This window comes from Myotis myotis, unplaced genomic scaffold (genome assembly GCF_014108235.1).
Source record: "Myotis myotis isolate mMyoMyo1 unplaced genomic scaffold, mMyoMyo1.p scaffold_m19_p_6, whole genome shotgun sequence".
Lineage (NCBI taxonomy): Eukaryota > Metazoa > Chordata > Mammalia > Chiroptera > Vespertilionidae > Myotis > Myotis myotis.
In genome coordinates, this window is record NW_023416368.1 from 1293794 (window position 1) to 1311898 (window position 18105).

Here is an 18105-nt window from a genome sequence, read left to right on the forward strand (position 1 = left end):
TTGCATGAGCCAGTGTCTTAAAATAAATCTCCTGATGTACGGAAACATGGCATGAGTCTCCGGATATATGTCATTACTATACAATAGTGTATGTATACTATGTATTATATAACACTAGAGGCCCGGTGCACAAAATTTGTGCACAGGGCAGGGGGTCCCTCAGTTCCGCCTGCACCCTCTCCAATCCGGGACCCCTTAGGGGATGTCTGACTGCGGGATTGGGCCTAAACCGGCAGTCAGACATCCCTCTCGCAATCTGGGACTGCTGGCTCCTAACCGCTCATCTGCCTGCCTGCCTGATCGCCCCTAACTGCCTCTGCCTCGGCCCCTGCCATCGTGGCTTTGTCCAGAAGGATGTCGGGAAGGCATCCAGTCTAATTAGCATATTACCCTTTTATTAGTATAGATTATAGACACATACTCTTCTTCTGTTGTGTCTGTTTCTCTGGAGAACCCCAAACTGACACACGTCACGCTGCCCCCTCCGACAAAGGGGCCGGGAGGTACCATCACGCCGTGGTGTGGCCCTGGCGTTGGGTTAGTGTTAATGAGTCCCATGGAGTCATTGCAAAGGTTAGCGACAACGTAGGGAAGACACCCAGGCTGCAGAGAGGGCCTGCTCTCGCCCGGGCTCTGCCACTCCCAGCGGGCTGACTCTCGACAAGGTGCGTACCTCTCTGTGCCTCAGTTTCCTATTCTGGAAAATGCAGATGAAATCACCGAGCCTGGAACTCCGCACGTGTCTGGGCCCCAGGAGCTGCTAGTGTGGCCTGTCCCGCTGGCCCTGGCCTTCCCACTGCAGCCGCCTGCAAGTCCTGCCTGGCTTCCTGCCGCTTCTGTGCTGGAGCCCGCCCTCCTCGCCCTTTCCCCCCAGGTGTGCAGACCTGCGCTGATGGGGTCTCCCCTGCTCTTTGGGCCCCTGTCTCTGGGCCGTGCAGGCCGAGGCTCTCAGAGCTCACGGGCACCGGGCATCCTGGGGGGTGCTCAGAGCCTCCTGGGGACACAAGTGGGGAGCCTGCCCCAGGCCAGAGACCCCAGGCGGTGCCAATGGGGAGCAAGGAGCCATCCAGGACCAGCTACAGGATTTGGGGGCCCAGTGCAAAACGGCCCCTTGTTCGAGCCGTGTTAGGAATTTCAGACGGCAGCTCAGAGCCTGCAGCCACGCAGGGCGCTTCTGTGCACAGCCGAGCCTGGGGCAGCCTGGGGCCCAGACCCGCAGGGCAGCGTGTCTGGGGCGGGGAGGGACAGAGGGAGGCTCAGGCTCAGGCGCTGGGCTGGGCCCGGCTTGATCCAGGCCTGGGGGTGGGGGTGGGGGGGAGCAGTGGCTGTGGATGAACCCCGGCCTCTCTGTGGTGGGGGGGAAGTGGCTGTTGATGAACCCTGGCCTCTCGGGGGGTGGGGTGGGGGGCGAGGGCAGCAGCTATCTATGAACCCCGGCCTCTCCCAGATGCACAGGAAATGGGTCAGTTTTCCCTGGCGATTCACGGCCTCAGGCCTTGCTCCCTCCAGTCTCGCTTCCGGTCCCTCCCTGGGGCTCAGGCCGACTCTGTCATTCCCCGGGCACTTTGGGGCAATAAAAAGGCTGGTTTGGTTGAATCTAAAACTTCCATCTCAAATCCAATTTCACGCTGCCTTGTCCCCTCCCGCAGAGCAGCCCAGCCAGGTCCCAGCTTGCAAGAGGCAGAGACAGGGGGCCAGTGCCACCTCCTCTTCTTCCCTCTCTGCTGGGCCGGGGGCGGGGGGGTGGGGGGAGGCAGGGCAGGGAACCCCCCAAATGGTGTCTCTTCATTCTCCACGGCCCACCCCTGCCCGCACCCCGCCCCCGCTGCCTCCTGGGTGGCCTCCTGTTGCGAGGCTGGGGGCGGAGGGTGGGAGGTGGCGGAGAGCCTTTGGCCACCTCTTCAGCTCTGAGAGGCACCCATTTGGCTGCTGGCAGGACCCCCTCTGCCTCCAGCTGGGGGTCCAGGCCACAATTCCGGGGCCCAGGAAAGGGCCCGCCCCATGCAGGGCACAACAAGACACCCGAGTCTCATGGGGAGGCAGATGACTCAGCGCTTGCCGGCCTCTGGGCACAGTACCACCACCAACCACTGGGCTACCCTTTCCCAGTGTCTTCCTGTGCGAGCACCTTCCTGACACCCCCACTTTGCAGTCTTGCCACGAGGAGGAGCGGGTTCTCACACATCCTGGTTCTCACCGGCAAGGAGTCCGAGGCCGAGGAAGCTCAAACTCCTGCCCGAGGTCACACCGGTAGGAAGCGCAGCGTCTGGCCTCCCCAGCTCCAAGCCCAGTGCTCACGATCATTCGCGTTCCTGACCTTCTGTCAGGGGTCATACAGGTTGCACAGACGATGGGGTGGGGGCCGATTCTGCCTGTGGAGTATCAGGGAAGGCTTCATGGAAGAGGCGGCCCTTGCTTTTGTTATAAAGGGCAAGCAGGGTTTCCCACGGGGACGAGGTGGGAAGGCACTGCAGCTAGAGGGAACAGCGTGTGCAAAGGCCCTGAGGCCTGGCCGGCACCTGCAGACCGGGGTCTGCAGGGTGCCCGGTGAGGTTGGGGTTCAGGGCCTGTGTCAGATGCATGTTGGGAGGTGAGGCTGACGTGAGGGTCACGGAAGGCCCAAGAAAGAGGATTTGGGCTCTACTCCTGAATCCCCGGGCGCTGACATATGAAGATATTCCACTCCCTACATGCCTGCTATCGCCTCCCTCCTGTGGTGGGAGCTCCGTGAACCCGCACGTGACCCTGTGTTCATCCCTCTGTCCCTAACTCGGCATGGGGTGGGCGCTTAATACCTGTTTGGGGGATGGATGAGTGGACGAACGAATGAATGAACGAACAGGCACCTGGCTGGGAGGTGTGGCCCCACAGCTGTCCCTCACTGCAGCGGTCCTGAGTCTTCCAACACCTGCTGGGCCACCGCTAACCTCAGTGGGTGGTCTCACCTTTGCACAGCGAAGGGCGGGGTCCTGCAAGGGGGGGGGGGGCTTGTCCTCAGCATCCTAGGTACCACGACTTGAAATTCCATCCTGCAACCACCAGGTGTCGCTCACGCCACACAAGAAAACCCATCGAGGGACTGTTGGGGTGATGGCGGGGGGAGTGTCGGCAAATCTCATCTGTGAGCCACAAATGGGTTTCCAGGCTGCCGTTTGTTCTCATCAACGCAGGGCTTGGTCCTCCGGAACCAGGCAGGTGTGACCACCTCGGGCTCCCCCTCCCCAGCCACGGGCAGCATGGGAAGGAGGCGACCGGCGGGGGCCCAGGCCCGGGAGGCCTGTGGCCATGATGCCACCCAGCCAGCAGGCCTGCCCACTGGCCTGGGCCTTGGCCGTCAGGAAAGCTGGGTCTTCGAGGCCATGCATGGACGCCAGCCGCACCGCCCGCCCCTCCAGGCCGCCGGCCCCCGGACGCTGCAGGCCGAGGGAGTGGCCCTCCCCTGGCCAGTGTCTCAGCTTCGAGCCCCAGGGGTCTGGCCACTGCTGCCCTCGCCTCCCAGCTGGGTCTGGAAGCTGCTGGCTTCCGTGGGAAGGAGGCGGCCCCTGATCGGGCAGGGGGTGCACTCACAACACGACGGCTGTTTCCTGTCAGTCAGCCCAGAGCCAGGGCCACCTGGGCCAGTTCCAGGTAAACTGGTCATTGAGCCTCTGAGTGGAGCCCCCTTGGCCCTTCTCTTGGCCTGAATGGCTGTGACGTTCTGGAGGACGACACAGACACAGGGCCTGGGCGGCACCTGGACATGGGCTGCCCCGAGGCTGGCGACCCCTGGAGGGACCTGGCCTGGCTGACCCCTTCGGTCGTTCCCGGGCCTGGTTGTCCATGGAGTGAGCTGGGCAGAGTCCAGGCCAGGCTGACGGGGGCCGAGGGGCGGCAGGTGTCAGTATAGGGACAGCAGTGACCGCCGCGCGGGCTGGGGCGGGAGGCGGGGAGTGTGCAGGCCAGACGGGGGGGACCGCATGCCCTGGAGAGGCTGTGCGGGGCCCACGGTGAGACGGGCCGGCCGGGCCCCGCGTGCGGAGAGCGCGGATTCATCAGCCTTCGGGGAGCAGACGGCGGGAGTTACTCAGGCGCGAGAAGGAACACATTCCAGCTCCCACCTCCCACTGAGGCCGTGCGAGCAGAGGACTTCCGGCCCAGCGGTTGTCCACCCTCCACCGCGGGCGGGGAGGCTGGGGTCACCCCGGAAGGGCAAGCGCCAGGCGGGAGGGGCTGAGCCCTGACCTCGCAGGCTGGGACCAGGTCTCGGGGTTCTGCCCGGGACAGGGCGGTGCTCAGGCCACGCGGCTGACGGCTCAGAGCAGAGCGTCGGCCTGGACCTCCCTCCGTCCCCTGCTTCCCCGCCAGCCAGCCAGCCCCTCAGCCCCGGGTCGGCATCTCCCTGTGGGCCGGTCCTGATCTCCCCCCGACTCCCGTGCCCTCGCGTGGCAGTGTCCCCCTCCCCCAAAGTCCTCCTCACTTCCCTCCGTCTAACGCCAGCCCCCCACTCTGTGCTGGGCCCTGCGTGGGGTCTAGGCTCCACCAGCCCCCCCGCCCCCACCATGAGCCACGGCTGGGAGCCACGTGGTGGCGGTGGTATTACTGCTGCGGGCGGCCTGGAGGTCAGGGCCATGGAGGACGGATGGTGTCGGGACTTCTGGGAGGATCTGGCCACAGCCACCGCCCCTCCAACCTCGTCACAGGGACGAAGCCTCATTTCAGGCCCCGCGGCTGCTGGGGGTACGTGTGTCCCAGGTGGCCGTCCCGGGTACTGACAGGACGGCCCCCCTGGCTCCCGCCCCCATGTGCTGGTCTCCCTCTGTCAGCTCCCAGGGGTGCAGCCCGCAGGTCACGGCAGCCCGACCTCAGGGGTGTGTAAGCAGCTGTGGAGGCAGGAGGGGCCTGAGTTTAAAGGGAGTGGAACCAGCCAGACAGGGAGGGGCACTGGAGGGAGGGGCCAGCAAAGGCTCACGCGGCTGGAGTGTGGGACCGTGTGTGTGTGCTTGTGTGTGCCTGTGTGTCTATGTGTGTCTGTGCGTGCCTGTGTGTGTGCGCCGTGTGTGCCTGTGTGCGCGTGTGTGCCTGTGTGCACGCGTGTGCCTGTGTGTGCGTGTGTGCCTGTGTGTGCCTGTGTGTGTGTGTGTGTGTGTCAGGGGAGCTGATCACGTTGGTGCAGGAAGTGGAGACCAGACTGCAGGGCAGAGTCTGCCCCGAGGGCAGTGGGAGCCCTGGAGGTGTCTGCGCTGGGCAGGGACCGGCCACATCGGCACCTACTAGAAAGTTCCGTCTGTCTGCAGAGAGGAGAGGAGAGGAGAGGAAGGCGAGGGAGCGGAGTGGGCCTTCTCAGAGACCCCAGCTGCGTCCAGTGCCGGAGCGGGAGGCCCGAGCATGCCGCCCCTCCCCGCCCACCCCGGCCTCCAGGGCTCCCCCTCCCGCTCCGCAGGCTCCCTGGGCTGGCCTCCGCCCGGCTGGCCCGGCGCCCTGGGTCCCTGCCTCCCGCCCCACGCACTTGGCCGTGTCCCCTGGCCCCGGAGGGCAGGACTCCTGTCTGGACACCGCAGCCCTCGGGACGAAGCCGCTCTGGTAAACACGGGGCCTGGACAGGAATGTGCACGGGAGGGAGTCACCTTGCGATGACCCCACGGCGCAGGGCGCAGGCTTTGCTCTGGATTCTGGGAACTCCCTTCCAGGCAGGAAGACCAGCCCGCTTCCCGGAGGCTGTGGGCAGAGGGGAGGCCGGGCCAGCGTTTCGCAAGGGGGTGGGGACACGCCAGTCCCTGCGGCCCTGTCCATTGCGTCCACCCCCCCGCCCCCCGCTTCTGTGCACGCGGGCCTGCAGGGTACGCCACACGCCTCGCCCCGCCCCGCGCATACCTGCTCCTGCTGGCGGCCACGTCCAGCACAGCCTGGCCACCGCGGCTGCGCAGACACCCGGAGCGGCCTGGCTCCTTCTCACCAGCCCCGAGTCCCAGGGCCCCACCAGGCTCTGCGCTGTGGTCTGTGGGGTTTGCTCTTTTGTTCTCATCTGGGGCCGTGGCAGGCAATGCTGCCGTGGGGCCCTGGGCCACGGTCGGCCCGCACCTGGGCCAGTGTTTCGCTGGGGCGGAGGCTAAGCTGTGGGCCCTGCTGTTCGCAGGCCCGGGCTCAGTTATCTGGCCTGTGAAATGGGTTCCGGCACCCCCTCCTTTACGGGGTTACATGGGAGTGCATTCAGCTGGGTGTTGGCACCGCTTCGGGCATCTGCCTGGGGTGGGTGGCCGGGGCCTGGATTGTGGGGTGTCTGCCTGGGGTGGGTGGCCGGGGCCTGGATTGTGGGGTGTCTGCCTGGGGTGGGTGGCCGGGGCCTGGATTGTGGGGTGTCTGCCTGGGGTGGGTGGCCGGGGCCTGGATTGTGGGGTGTCTGCCTGGGGTGGGTGGCCGGGGCCTGGCGGCCAGAGAACAAAGCCGGTGCCGGGAGAACAACAGGCCTGCCCCTCCCCGCTCCCGGCTGCCAGGGCGGGAGGACTGGATGCAGGAGAATGCCGGCCCCATCACACCCGCGGCTGTAACTCAGGCCCCAGACGCTGCCAGCGCCATAAATTTGGGCGGAAAGTGCAGCTCCAGCAGTTTGCGAGCCGGAGCGGGGGAGGCCGCGTGAGTTACCGCCGCGGAGGAGCCCGCCGGCATTGTTAGCGCAGCGGGGATGGATTGCCGCTGCCTTAATGAAATGGAATTTTAATTTATGTCCGAGCCCGCGGCGGGTGGGCGTGCCCGGGCAGAGGTGGGCTGAGCCCCAGGACGGGGTCCCCTCTGTGGGGAGGGGGTTGCAGCCACATCTTACAGGACAGGACGAGGGGCACCCCTGGGTGCTGCCAGCCTCGGGGAGTTTTGGGGAAGACACGTTACCCCTCTGCGCCTGCCGCTCACCCGGTCACACCTGCGGGCCCAGGTGCAAACCCCTAGCAGCTCAGGGAGCTGGGGGGGGGGGTCCCATGCTGCCGCCTAGTGGGAACTGGAGGGTCACCTGGCGCTGGACCAGGCGTGGAGACGTGGGGGAGGGGCAGGTAATGAACATGGGGCTCTGGGGGAGCCCCCCAGCCCCCACAGACGAACAAGGCATCACCACCTGTGCTGCTGTGGCCGTTACACCCCTCTCGGCAGCCTGCTCAGCGGGGCGCTCTGCGGGCATCTGGCAGCCGCGGTGGTTCCCTCCCCGCGGGGTGCACAGTCACACACGTGCTCTGGGGGGCGCTGCAGAGCCCGCACTTCCGGGTGAGCCGGGCCTGGTTGCACATCCCAGCTGCACAGTTCCTGCCCCCGGGGAGGCTCTGCCTCTCTGAGCCTCAGTTTCCGCTTCTGCCCTGGAGGTGATGAGGGTGGAGGGTCCCAGTCGGATTCTGAGGGTCTGGCCCACCACAGAGGCGAGGTTCTCAGCGGAGCTCCCCACAGCGCTCAGCCCTCACCAGCGCGTCTTAGATCCGCGCCCATTTCACAGCTGGAAACACTGAGGCACCTGCTCAGGTTCGTGAGTGGTGCAGCCAGGCTCCAACCCTGTCAGTGGGCGTCGGGAATCACGGGGTTTCTCCTCCACACAGGCCGCCCCTGGTCCGCGTGAGGGATGTAGGATTTATCGACGTGATGTTGAAGGTCTGGGGACCTCCTGGGTGTGCCAGGCCCTGGAGGGCCCCGGTCACTCGGGATGGAAGACGCCAGGAAGAGCCTGCCCTTTGGCCGTAGCATTTGGCGAAAGGGACTCGATGGGTCCCGGTCCAGCCAGCTGAGCAGGACGCTGTGCCCTGCAGGTGACAGGCCAGGCACCTCCACAGCCAGGGGCAGCTGCACCTGGGAGATTGATGTCCCCGGGACTGCAGGCTCCCGGGCAGGGGTAGGGCCCAGTCACCCGCCCTGGGACTCTGACCAAAAGCCAGGTCAGCCGGCCTGAGGGACAGGGTCTGGGGGGCTGGGCTTGCCAAGCTGTTTGGGGGGAATTTAAACTGAGCGGGGTGCACTGGGGGGCAGGTGGCAGTCACAGCCAGGAGGGAACAAGGCCATCAACTGGGCCAGGGGTGATGGAGAAAAGCCAGGAGAGGGGTCTCCATGAACATATGTGTGACGTGTGACTGAGAGCCCAGCAGCCATGCCCACGTGTGCCCCGCCTGGACCTGACACCCCACACTCCAGCGTGAGCAGAAATGTGCATGCACACACCCAAACCCATGTGTGCACACCCACCCCAAACACACACACACGTGCACACAAAACAGCGCACACCCAAGTACATGCGTGTATATGCAAATACACGCACACCCCCAAACACATGCATGTGTACTCAATCACAACACACGTATGTGCATATGCACACACCCAAACATGTGGCACACCACACACACACACATACACACACACACCCAAACATGTGCTCCCCCCCCACATGCACTCATACCCATGCACCGAGTAGTGGGCCCCTCTTGCCACTAGAGGGCACTGGAGGCCTCCCAGCCTCTGACTCATTTGCTGAAACAGATGCATGTGTGCGCTTGCGTGTACACACACACACACACACACACACACACACACACACACACACACTCTCATGGCCAGTCGGCCTCGGAGCCAGGATGACACATGGTGGGAGAGGAAGGCACCCGGTGCTGGAAGTGTTCCCGGCGGCTGCGCCCTTTCAGACAAGCACTGGGCGTGTCGGCAGCTTGGCCCCCTCGCCCACACACGGCTGACATCAGTGTCCAAACGAACCAGGAAGCCCCCAATCTCCTCTCGCCCCTACGCCCCCATTCACTGCCCTGAGCCTCACTTCCTGTCACTGGCCGTGGCGTCCTCTGGACGGCTCTGCCAGGGGAGGGCCTGGCTTGGGGACCCGGGGACCCAGGGACCCAGGCCCGGACGCTCCTGGGGGCAGAGGGCTTTGCTGGCACCGGGGGCGTGGAGGGAGGTGTGCCAGGTCAGCGGATGAGTGGCTGGTGGAGGGACCGGAGGATGTGCAGAGGGAGTACCTGGGCTTCTGCCACAGCCCTCAGCCCGGCCCTCCTCTCCCTCAGCCTCTCCCCAGACCTGGGCACCCAGGCTCCCTGCATTTGGTCTGACTTTGACCCCTCCCCCAGGACAGCCTGGTGTGACCTCCAGGTGTGACTAGGCCCGAGCACAGGTGTGACTGAGGCCTGCCAGCAGCCACCATCACCGAGCCGGCTGAGGACCCAGGTGGGTGGGGCTGCCTGCTGAGCCCTGCCTGCATCCTGAGCACCAGCTGTATGAAGCCACCAAGCACCGGGAGCTGGTTATGCAACAGCAGAGAACCAGGACAGGGGACACGGGGGCCCCCCAACCGGCCACTCCCCTGCTCCAGCCGCCAGACACAGTTGCTGCCCAAGTCAGGTCACCCTGAGGCTGGGCCGTGGGCAGGCTGGTCTGGGCTGACAGCAGGCAGGGGTGCAGCAGGCCCGTCAGTTAGGAAGGGGTCCCCCCCCATGCAGAGCATCACCCCTGCGGAGGCGGGGCTGTGGGAGGTGCAGGGGAAGAGACAGGGGGGTTCCCCAGCCGGGGAGGAGCCCAGCACCTTCCCCAGCGGGACAGGCTCCCGGGGACGAGGAGAGGCCCCGGACACGCTTCAGGCGAAGAAGCAGCGAAGTGCAGCGCGGCTGGCGGGGCTCTGTGGTGAGCGTCGACCTATGAACCAGGAGGTCGTGGTTCCATTCCACTCGGGGCACCTGCCCGGGTTACAGGCCCGATCCCCGGGGGGGCGTGCAGGAGGCAGCAGACGGGTGATTCTCTCTCATCACTGATGTTTCTCTCTCTCCCCCTCCCTCTCTCTCTGAAATCAATAAAAAGAAAAGAAAAAAGAAGCGAAGCACGAAGGAGCGTGGCTACTGTGCTTGCGGTCGGGGGAGAGGGGGAGTGAGCCCCTCCGTTGCGCTCTGCGGAAGGCTCTGGAAGGCACATGTGACATCACAAGCGTGGCTTCTTGTGTCCTGGGGGATGGGGATGGGGAGTGGGAGGGGGCAGAGGTGGTGGCCTTTACAGTGTGTGGCTTTTCCACTCTGGGAATGTCTTACCTATTACAGATGGGTACTCGATTCCAGGTTAAAAATGGAGGTGAACCACCTGCCTCCCACAAAGCCTTGCTCTGAGGCCCAGTCCCTGCAGCCGGTCCGAGAGGTGCCAGGTCCGAGAGGTGCCAGGTCGGGACTGGCCCGCTGGCCTGGGGGCAGGGGTGAGAGGGAGGACAGCGGGGAGCATGCCTGCTGCTGTCAGTTTGGACTCTTGGGGTTTGAAATGGGAAGGATGAAGCCGCGTGGGCCCCAGCTGGCGCGGAGCCCTCGCCTCCGATCTCTGTCCCAGGCCCCCGGAGCTCGGGGCAAGGCTTTGGGGAGTTACCAGGGACCCCCAGGGCGTCCTGGGTAACAAGAGGGGCCGGGCAGGTGCTGGGACCATCTCCCCACCGAGCAGTCCTGGCATCCAGGCCAAGGACACATCTGGGAAGCCGGGCAGGGAGAGGGATGCCAGACAGACACAGGGCAGCACGGCCAGCAGGTGGTGGCTCTGGGGGCAGCATGCGGGCAGTGCCAGGGCTGGAGGCACCCCTGCTCTCCCCCAGCCCCACCCCACTGTGGCTGGTGAGGTGGAGCCCAGGGCCCGCTCAGGGGGCGCCTGGGCGTGAGCGGCTGCCGTGGTCCAGGAGAGGAAACCGTGTCCCCCCACTCGGGCATCCTGGGAAAACGGCGGAGGTTGTTCATCCGCCTTCACCTGCCACGACGTGAGCCTGACATACCCGCTGCCGTGGCTGCAAGTTGGGAAGGCGGCAGGAGCTGCAAGCCCTGCCGACTATGAGATGAAAGGAGGCTTGAAACCAAGGAAATGGAGACATTTTAATGCAAGAAAAAGAACAGCGGGCACAGCTCCCCCGCCCGATGGCGGTCCTGGCGGGAATGTGTGCTCTGAGCGTCCCGTCCCCGCACAGGCGGTGCCCGGCCGCTGGGTCCCTGCATCGCGGGCCGCACGCCCGCTCCCTGCGTCACATTCAACTGCTGCTGCGGCTCCTCGGCCGGCTGTGCCCTCTGGGGGCCCTGCCCCCGCTCCGGGCAGCCAGGCCGGACCCTCGGCCGCCCAGCCCCGCGGGATCAGCGGCTCCGCGCCCGCTCCCTCTGAGGGAGGGTCTGGCCCCGGGCTCTCGCTGGGGGGAGAAGCCCCAGGCGGGCGGCTCTGCGGGCACACGATGCCCTCTGCCCTCGCCCAGAGCCCTGCCGTGGGGCCCGGACACCCGCCGAGTCCCGCTGGCACACGCCGCCTCACAGCTGGTCCTCGTCCACCCACACGGTCTTGCGCTGCTCCTCGCCGATCTTGTCCTTGACCACGCGCAGCAGCTCCTCCACGCTGCCCCACATGTCGGTCTCCACCGTGGCGTACAGGCAGGGCAGCGCCTCCAGCTCCTTCTCCTTCAGCCGGCACAGGCGCAGGAACTCCTCCTCCGTGTCCGGCCGCGGCAGCATCTTCCTGCGGGCGGGCCGGGGCGGAGGCAGGGCTGGGGAGAGGCTGCAGGCCCCGGGGTGTGTGACCATTGTCCAGCCCAGCCGCCCCTGCTGGGGGCCACCCCTCCCCACCCCGCCGACCACCCCTTCCCTGGCTGTTTGTCCGCAGCGGCTGCTGCCTCTCGCACACGCCGTACTGAGCCCTTCTACTCTGCTCGTTATGGAAATCCCAAGAGGTGGGCATTAAAAACCCACTTTCTTTTTACTTTTCCACGTGGTCAGGTACATAGAAATAACACCTCCCATCGTAACTACTCCTCCGTGCACAGCTCAGCGGTAAGTTTACTCACACACTGTGCAACCGTCACCACCACCATCTCCAGAACTTCCCATCTCCCCAGCTGAGCGTCTGTCGCCATTAAACACTCACTCCCCGCCCAGCCCCTGGCCCCTCCACCCCTGTCTCTCTGAACGTGACTCCTCCGGCCTCGTGTAGGTGAGTCACACAGTGTGCGTCCTCTGCGCACAGTGTCCATGTTTCATGTGTCAGAGCTCCGTTCCCCTGAAAGCAGGGGGGGATGGACATCAGCCACGGGATGGACAAGGCCCCTGAAGTCATTTGCTCTGGCCCTGCCGAGACGTGAGGGGCGAGTGATTAAATGCTTGGCTAACGGAGCAGGCTAATGTTTCAGCTGGCGATTTTGTGTGGCCCGAGTATGATGTGCGACACATCCAACGGCCCTGGAAAACAGGGTCCCCCTGCCCCTACCTCAGGGGTGACAACCATCCCACTGCATGGATGGGCCTGCTTCGCTGGCTCCTGGCCCATCCGTGGGCGGGTGAGCACCTGCCCGGCCCTGCTGTGGCCAGGGGTGGGGTTGCGGGGTCCCTGGAGGTGGTGTTAATTTTGGGGGCCCTCCATCCTGTTTTCCTGCAGCGGCCACACCATCCCGTCCCCACGGCGAGCTGTGGGGTCTGCTCTGGATGAGGGCCACCTGGGGTGTGTGAAGTGGTCAGGTGGGGACTCTGGTATCATCTGCTCCCTCAGGGGTCCCCTAGGTCCTGGCACTTAACAGGCGCCCCCCAAACATCTGGTGACAGAGTGCAGTGGCCTCAGCTCTCCGTCTCGGTCGTGTGCGAGGAGAGGGGGGGTCAGAGGTGATGCGTGTCCCCACCGGGCCCCAAACCTCAGCCTCATCCCGACTCCTCTCCTCTCAGACCCCACGGCCCAGCCTGTGACAAACTGCACACGCCCTGGCCTCTCCTCCCGCCGGAGGGCCCGGCTGCTCTGGTGGGAGCCCCAGAGGCGTGGCGGTGGGCGGGAGGAGAGGGGGTGCTCTCGGGCGCCCGGGGTCTCGGGGCCCTACCTGAACCTCTTGATGTTCTTCTCCGACACCCGGATGAAGAGCACGATGGGGTAGATCCTGGACTTGATCAGGTCTCGCGTGCAGCTGATCCCGGCCTCCAGCAGGCAATGCTTGTTCTGCAGGCACAGCCCCTTGTCAGCAGCGGCCCACCGGCTCCTCCCCAGCTAGTGAGGGGCCTGGGCGGGGCCTGGGGTGTGGGAGTGGCCTGAGACACAGGGGGCGGGGCCTGAGACACAGGGGGCGGGGCCTGAGACACAGGGGGCGGGACCTGGGGTGTGGGGAAGGGCTGTGGGGCGGGGCTTGACATGTAGGGGGCGGGGCCTAGGATGCAGGTGTGGCCTGATACACAGGGGGCGTGGCCTGAGACGCAGGGGTGGGGCCTGGGCTGCAGACCAGGCTGAGAGCCCAGAGTGCCAGGGGCTGAACCAAGGCGGAACCCGGGAATGACCAAGAGCGAAACCCAGCCTCCTCTGGCCATGCGTGGAGAAGGCACTGGGGGCCCAGGCACCGGGGCCCAGGCGACCCTGGCGGCCTGAGTGAGTCCTAAAGTCAAAGGGGCACCGGGAACGCCAGCTGCGCCAGGCGCCCGGCAAAGGCGGCCCGGTCCCAGGCAGGGGAGCACCCTCGGCGGGGTGCCCCGCGTCCACAGGCCCCCGGCGCCCGCCACCTCATTCCCGAGGGGACAATCCCTGTGGCTGCAGGGTCGCTTCCAGCACAAACCACCTCCGCACGAAGCGCCGTGAAGGCGGGAAACCGCACGTGCTCCCAGCGAGCGGCCACGGGTCTCACCCCCAGAACCGCACCGGGGCTCGCACGTGGGATGGAGAAATGACGCCGCGCCCCATGTTCCCTCACTGCTCCCCGCCCTCCCGCCCAGCGGCTGCCGGCTTCTCGCAGATCTGACGGCATCACTGCCTCGGCTCCCACGACCTCATTCCAACCTGCAGACCCGCCCGCCCTCCATCGTCCACTGTGCGAACCCTTCACCGGCCACGGCCCAGCCTCTGGCCACCGAGCCCAGGCGGAGGGCTGTGCCTGTGCTTGTGTCTGCGAGTGACCAGGCCGGGAGGGCGCTGGCGTGACCATCTGCTGGACGGCAAATGCGAGCTCCTGGCCGTCCCCAAGGTCACACCCAAGGTCGGGAGCTGCGCTTTCAGAGCCCTGGGCCGGGAGAGACTCAGTGCGGAGGGCGTGCGCCGGGCTCCAGAGGACGCTGCCTGCGCGCCGACACCTGCTCGTGTCGCTGCCATGACCCCCGGTGCTTCGTTTCTCCTCCTTTGGCCAACACCCCATCTGTCACCACCAGCTGGCCCTGGCCCCGGCCCGGCCCCAACACACACTCGCTCTCTATCTCTGGCCCTTGTTATCACGGCCAAGCAACCCCCGTCCCCCCAACAGCGTGAACTAGAGCCCCAGGAAGCGGCAGAAACAGGAGGTTTCAAAACACGAGGGCACGTCAGAGCCGGACGAGGCGTGGAGGGAGGAAGGGAGAAGGAGGAGGCCCACCCACTGGAGGCGAGAGCCAGTCACATCCCCACGGCGCTCAGCCACGGCCAAGGCGGCCTCCGCGGTCACCGGGCAGGGGCCACGCCGCCCGGCCTCCCCCCGCCTCACCTTGGCCGCCACAGCCTCGATGTTGGCGGGGACGATGCACTCGAAGGTGTTGGGGTTCTTCTCTCGGGAGTAGATGATGGTCTCTGACCTCTGCTTTCTGAGGAACTCGTCTCTCGTAACAACATCTGCGGGGACAGGCCCAGTCCTGAGGGAGGCTCAAGGCGGCGCTGGGCCGACGTCCTGTCCCCTCTGCCTTCCCATCGGGGCTGGACACAGCTGCATGCCCGGGCCCAATCCTGGCTGCGTGTACATAACCCGCCTCCCACCGCCGGAGGCTCCCAAGGGCTTGGCTGCAACTCCTCTGGCAGCGCCAGCACAGCTGTGAGTGAGCACTCGCTCTGCTTCCCAGCGGTAAGATTCACTGGACAAAGCATCTCATGATGATCACGGGTGCCTGTCATGAGGGACTTCGTGTTCCCTCACCCATCCACCCACCCATCTACCCATCCACTCAACTATCTGCTCATCAATCCATCTACCCACCAATCCACCCATCATCCATCAATCCACCCACCTATAAATCCACTTCCCAACCCATCCATCATCCATCCACCCACCAACCCACCCATCATCCATCAATCCATCCACCTATCAATCCACCCATCATCCATCTATCCATCCATCTGCTTACCAATCCATTCATCCATCCACCACCCACCCATCCATCAATTCATCTACCCATCCATTCATCCATCTACTCACCCATCCTTTTATCCATCCATCCATCCATCCATCCACATATCAACCCACCTGTCCATCCATCCATCTGTCCACCCACCATCCATAATTGTCTCCCTGCCACATGAGGATGCAGAAGTCCCCAGTGATGGGGTGGCTTGTCGCCCACATAAGGGCCCAGACTGGGGACCCCTGGCTGACCCTGAAACCCGTATTCACCCTGCCACCTTCAGTGTAAAGGGGGGAAGGGAAGACCGGCTCCCCTGGCTCTGGGCCCCCGAGTGAGAACTTGGCCAGGCTGGCATGGGCACACAGGCCTCCCGTCCACACCCGGCCACTCCACCGCTCCTCCTGCTTCTCCAGCCGCTGTTGTGATGTGACCTGGCGGTGGGGAGGGGGCTCCGGCCGGGGGCTCACCTGGCTTGCACATGGTGAACTCCATGGCGCCCCCCGAGTTGAGCAGCTTCTGCACCAGCGCCTTGGCCAGCATGGTGGGCGTGAAGAGCACGGGCCGGCGGCGCTCGCAGTGGACGGCGCGCACCAGGCTGTAGGGGATCAGGCTGAGGTTCTTGCTGAGCTCGCTCTCGGGGTCCAGCTCTGGGAGGGACAGAGAAGGGCTGGCTGGGGACCCCTGCCGGCCTGGCCTGGGTGGGGGGCACGGAGGCCCTGGGTGCCTTCTGGCCTCACGGATCCTTTCGGGGGAGAATGGACCACGGGGCCCGGGTCTGGCAGACAAGGCCGACGGCAAGCCCACAGGCTCCAGGATGCGCCTGGCCGCCAGGAAGCTGACGGAGTGACCCTGGGCTAGGCCCTGTGCTGTGAGCAGGCATGTGGCCCTGCCTCTGGGCGCTCCATGCCAGGAGGGCTGTGGTGGCAGAAGGCAGACAAGGCGCGAGGAACAAACACCAACTCTGTCCCTCTGACGGCACTGAGCACTGAGGAGGGGCCTGGAGCGGACGGGCAGGGATGCTGCTCCGACAAGGGGTATGGACAGCGAGGGGCTGGAGTCAGGCCCGTCTGGGCAGAGGAGGTGGACGCCAGGGAGTCAGGATTGTAGGAGCCTGCAAGGGGCAGGGCTGACCGGGCGCCAGGAGGGGCTCGGCGCCCTTCAGGAGCCCTGGAAGCTGCAGGGGCAGAGGCAGGAGCGCACGGCCTCATGCCGCCTTCCCACCCCATGCGGGCCTGGAGGAGCCGCCTTCCGGAAACCAGAGGCTGGGCATGTGCTTTGTCTGACCCAGCAGCCCAGGCCCCGCTCTGGCCACCAGCAGGCCCTGCACAGGGGCCTGTGCCCGGGGCCCTTCCCCGGCGTGATGAACGGCAGGAGTGCGCACGGGGGACAGGAACCAACAGGCAAACCCTTCCCAGCAAACAGCCCCCACCAGCACGGCTTCTGGGCGCACACCAACCGAGCGGGGCTCACGGGGATGGGCTTGGCGGGACGCCACCTGGGGGGCTGTGTCCCCCCAGCTGAAGCCAGGCAGATGCTCCCTGGGAGGCACCCCGTTTGGAGGGAGAGGCTCCAGCGCCCCTTGCGGGGACCCTGAGCCGCCGGGCCGGGGGAGGGGCCACGGTGGGCGCCGTACCTTCCTGCCTGTCGGCCAGGAGCTTGGTGGCGTCCATGGAGGGCCGGGCCAGGCCCCCGCGCGGGCTCCCGGGAACGATGCGCACGCGCTCGTTGCTGTTCATCCTCTTGTACTTGTTCTCCGACCTGCTGACGAACTGGGGGCAGAGGGCGCACACGGCTGTCGGCCGGTTCGCGTCTGACCCGCCCCCGTGCTCTCAGCCCGGCTCCGGCAGACCTCTGTCCAGTCCCAGCCTGCCCGGCCCGGTCCCCACTTCCCCTGGGGACACAGGAGGTGCCTGCAGGCCTGCGGTCCTTGTGCGTGGGTGTCATTAGGTAACTAAGTGGACAGGCGCCCACTCTCTCCTGGCCCAGGCTTGGAGCCGGGGGCTCGTCCTGTGGTCCCGCCTGCACCCTGCAGACCATGGGTGCGGCCTCCGCAGGCGGTGGGGCCAGGGGTGCCCGGCCGCTGAAGGCCCAGGCTGGGAGCCCCGCTGGCTGGGAGCCCTGCTGGTGGACAGCCCAGGCCCCATCTCCCGGGGCACTGCTCTCTGCACCCCTGCCTTGCTGTCCTCGGCTCCTCCAGGAGGACCTGCTCCCTCCCAAGTTCAGGGATGAGGTGTGGGGGGCCGAGAGGGCTGTCCCCATGGCAGGCACAGAACCCAGGCTCCCACCATGTCCCCCGGACACTCTGTGTCTCTCCATACCCTCCTCTGCCGGGAGGGGAGTCGGGGAGCCGGGATTTCTGTCTGCTCTGCTGTCAAGCGGCCCCTGGGTGTCAGCTTGCTGACACGTGGCAGTAACATGTGCTCCCGTGTGGTCCTGCTCCCAGGATGCCTCAGGCCCAGCAGGGTTCCCTGCTACCTCTGCCAGGGACTTCCTGCTACCTGTCTGCATCCCCTGGGCTTTAGGGTCACACCGTTCACCACGTCTCTGGGTCCCTCGTGTCCCAACAGCAGGACAGAGCAGTGGAGGGACACGTTAGCGCAGCGCCTGCACACGCACCGCCCCGCAGGCCCAGCTTAGAGCTCCTCCCTCAGCTCTGTCGCCTGTGACCGAAGGGACGGCCACATGGAACTGCTCACCGTGTGCGTGTGAAACCACTTCTGATTTCACGGGACACCCCCACTAGCCACTCTATGGTCCTTGGATAATGACCCATCAAAAAAAAGTCCCTGTAGAGCTAAGTATCAGGGAAGATCATTTGGTCCCGAAGAGCTGAAATAGCTCGGTGGTTAGATGAGATTCGAAGGATCTGCTGGTTCCCGTCGCCCTTGGCTGTGGGCGGCTCAGGGAGAAACGGGACGCTCAGCCCGAGGGACACACTGACCCAGACACCAGCAACGTGCTTCCCTTTCCTGGGACACGGCTTCCGGTTTCTGCTACTGTTTAGCAGAGGCTGAGCTTCCAGCCACGAACTCCCCAACCTCTTAGGAAAGCAGCGTGTTTG

General features: G+C 65.5%; 1 protein-coding gene across 3 annotated transcripts in view; it reads right to left on the reverse strand.

Moving 5' to 3' along the window:
* Positions 1-10831: 10831 nt before the first annotated feature.
* Positions 10832-18105, reverse strand: part of CARD11 (caspase recruitment domain family member 11) — a 71508-nt gene continuing 64234 nt past the window's right edge. For all 3 annotated transcript variants that reach the window (XM_036314660.1, XM_036314659.1, XM_036314658.1), the window contains 5 exons: positions 16678-16813; positions 15512-15691; positions 14417-14541; positions 12803-12918; positions 10832-11460 (listed from right to left, as the gene is read on the reverse strand). In XM_036314660.1, coding sequence (XP_036170553.1) covers positions 11256-11460; positions 12803-12918; positions 14417-14541; positions 15512-15691; positions 16678-16813 — 762 coding nt within the window. In that variant the 3' untranslated portion in view covers positions 10832-11255. The remainder of the gene's footprint in view (positions 11461-12802; positions 12919-14416; positions 14542-15511; positions 15692-16677; positions 16814-18105) is intronic.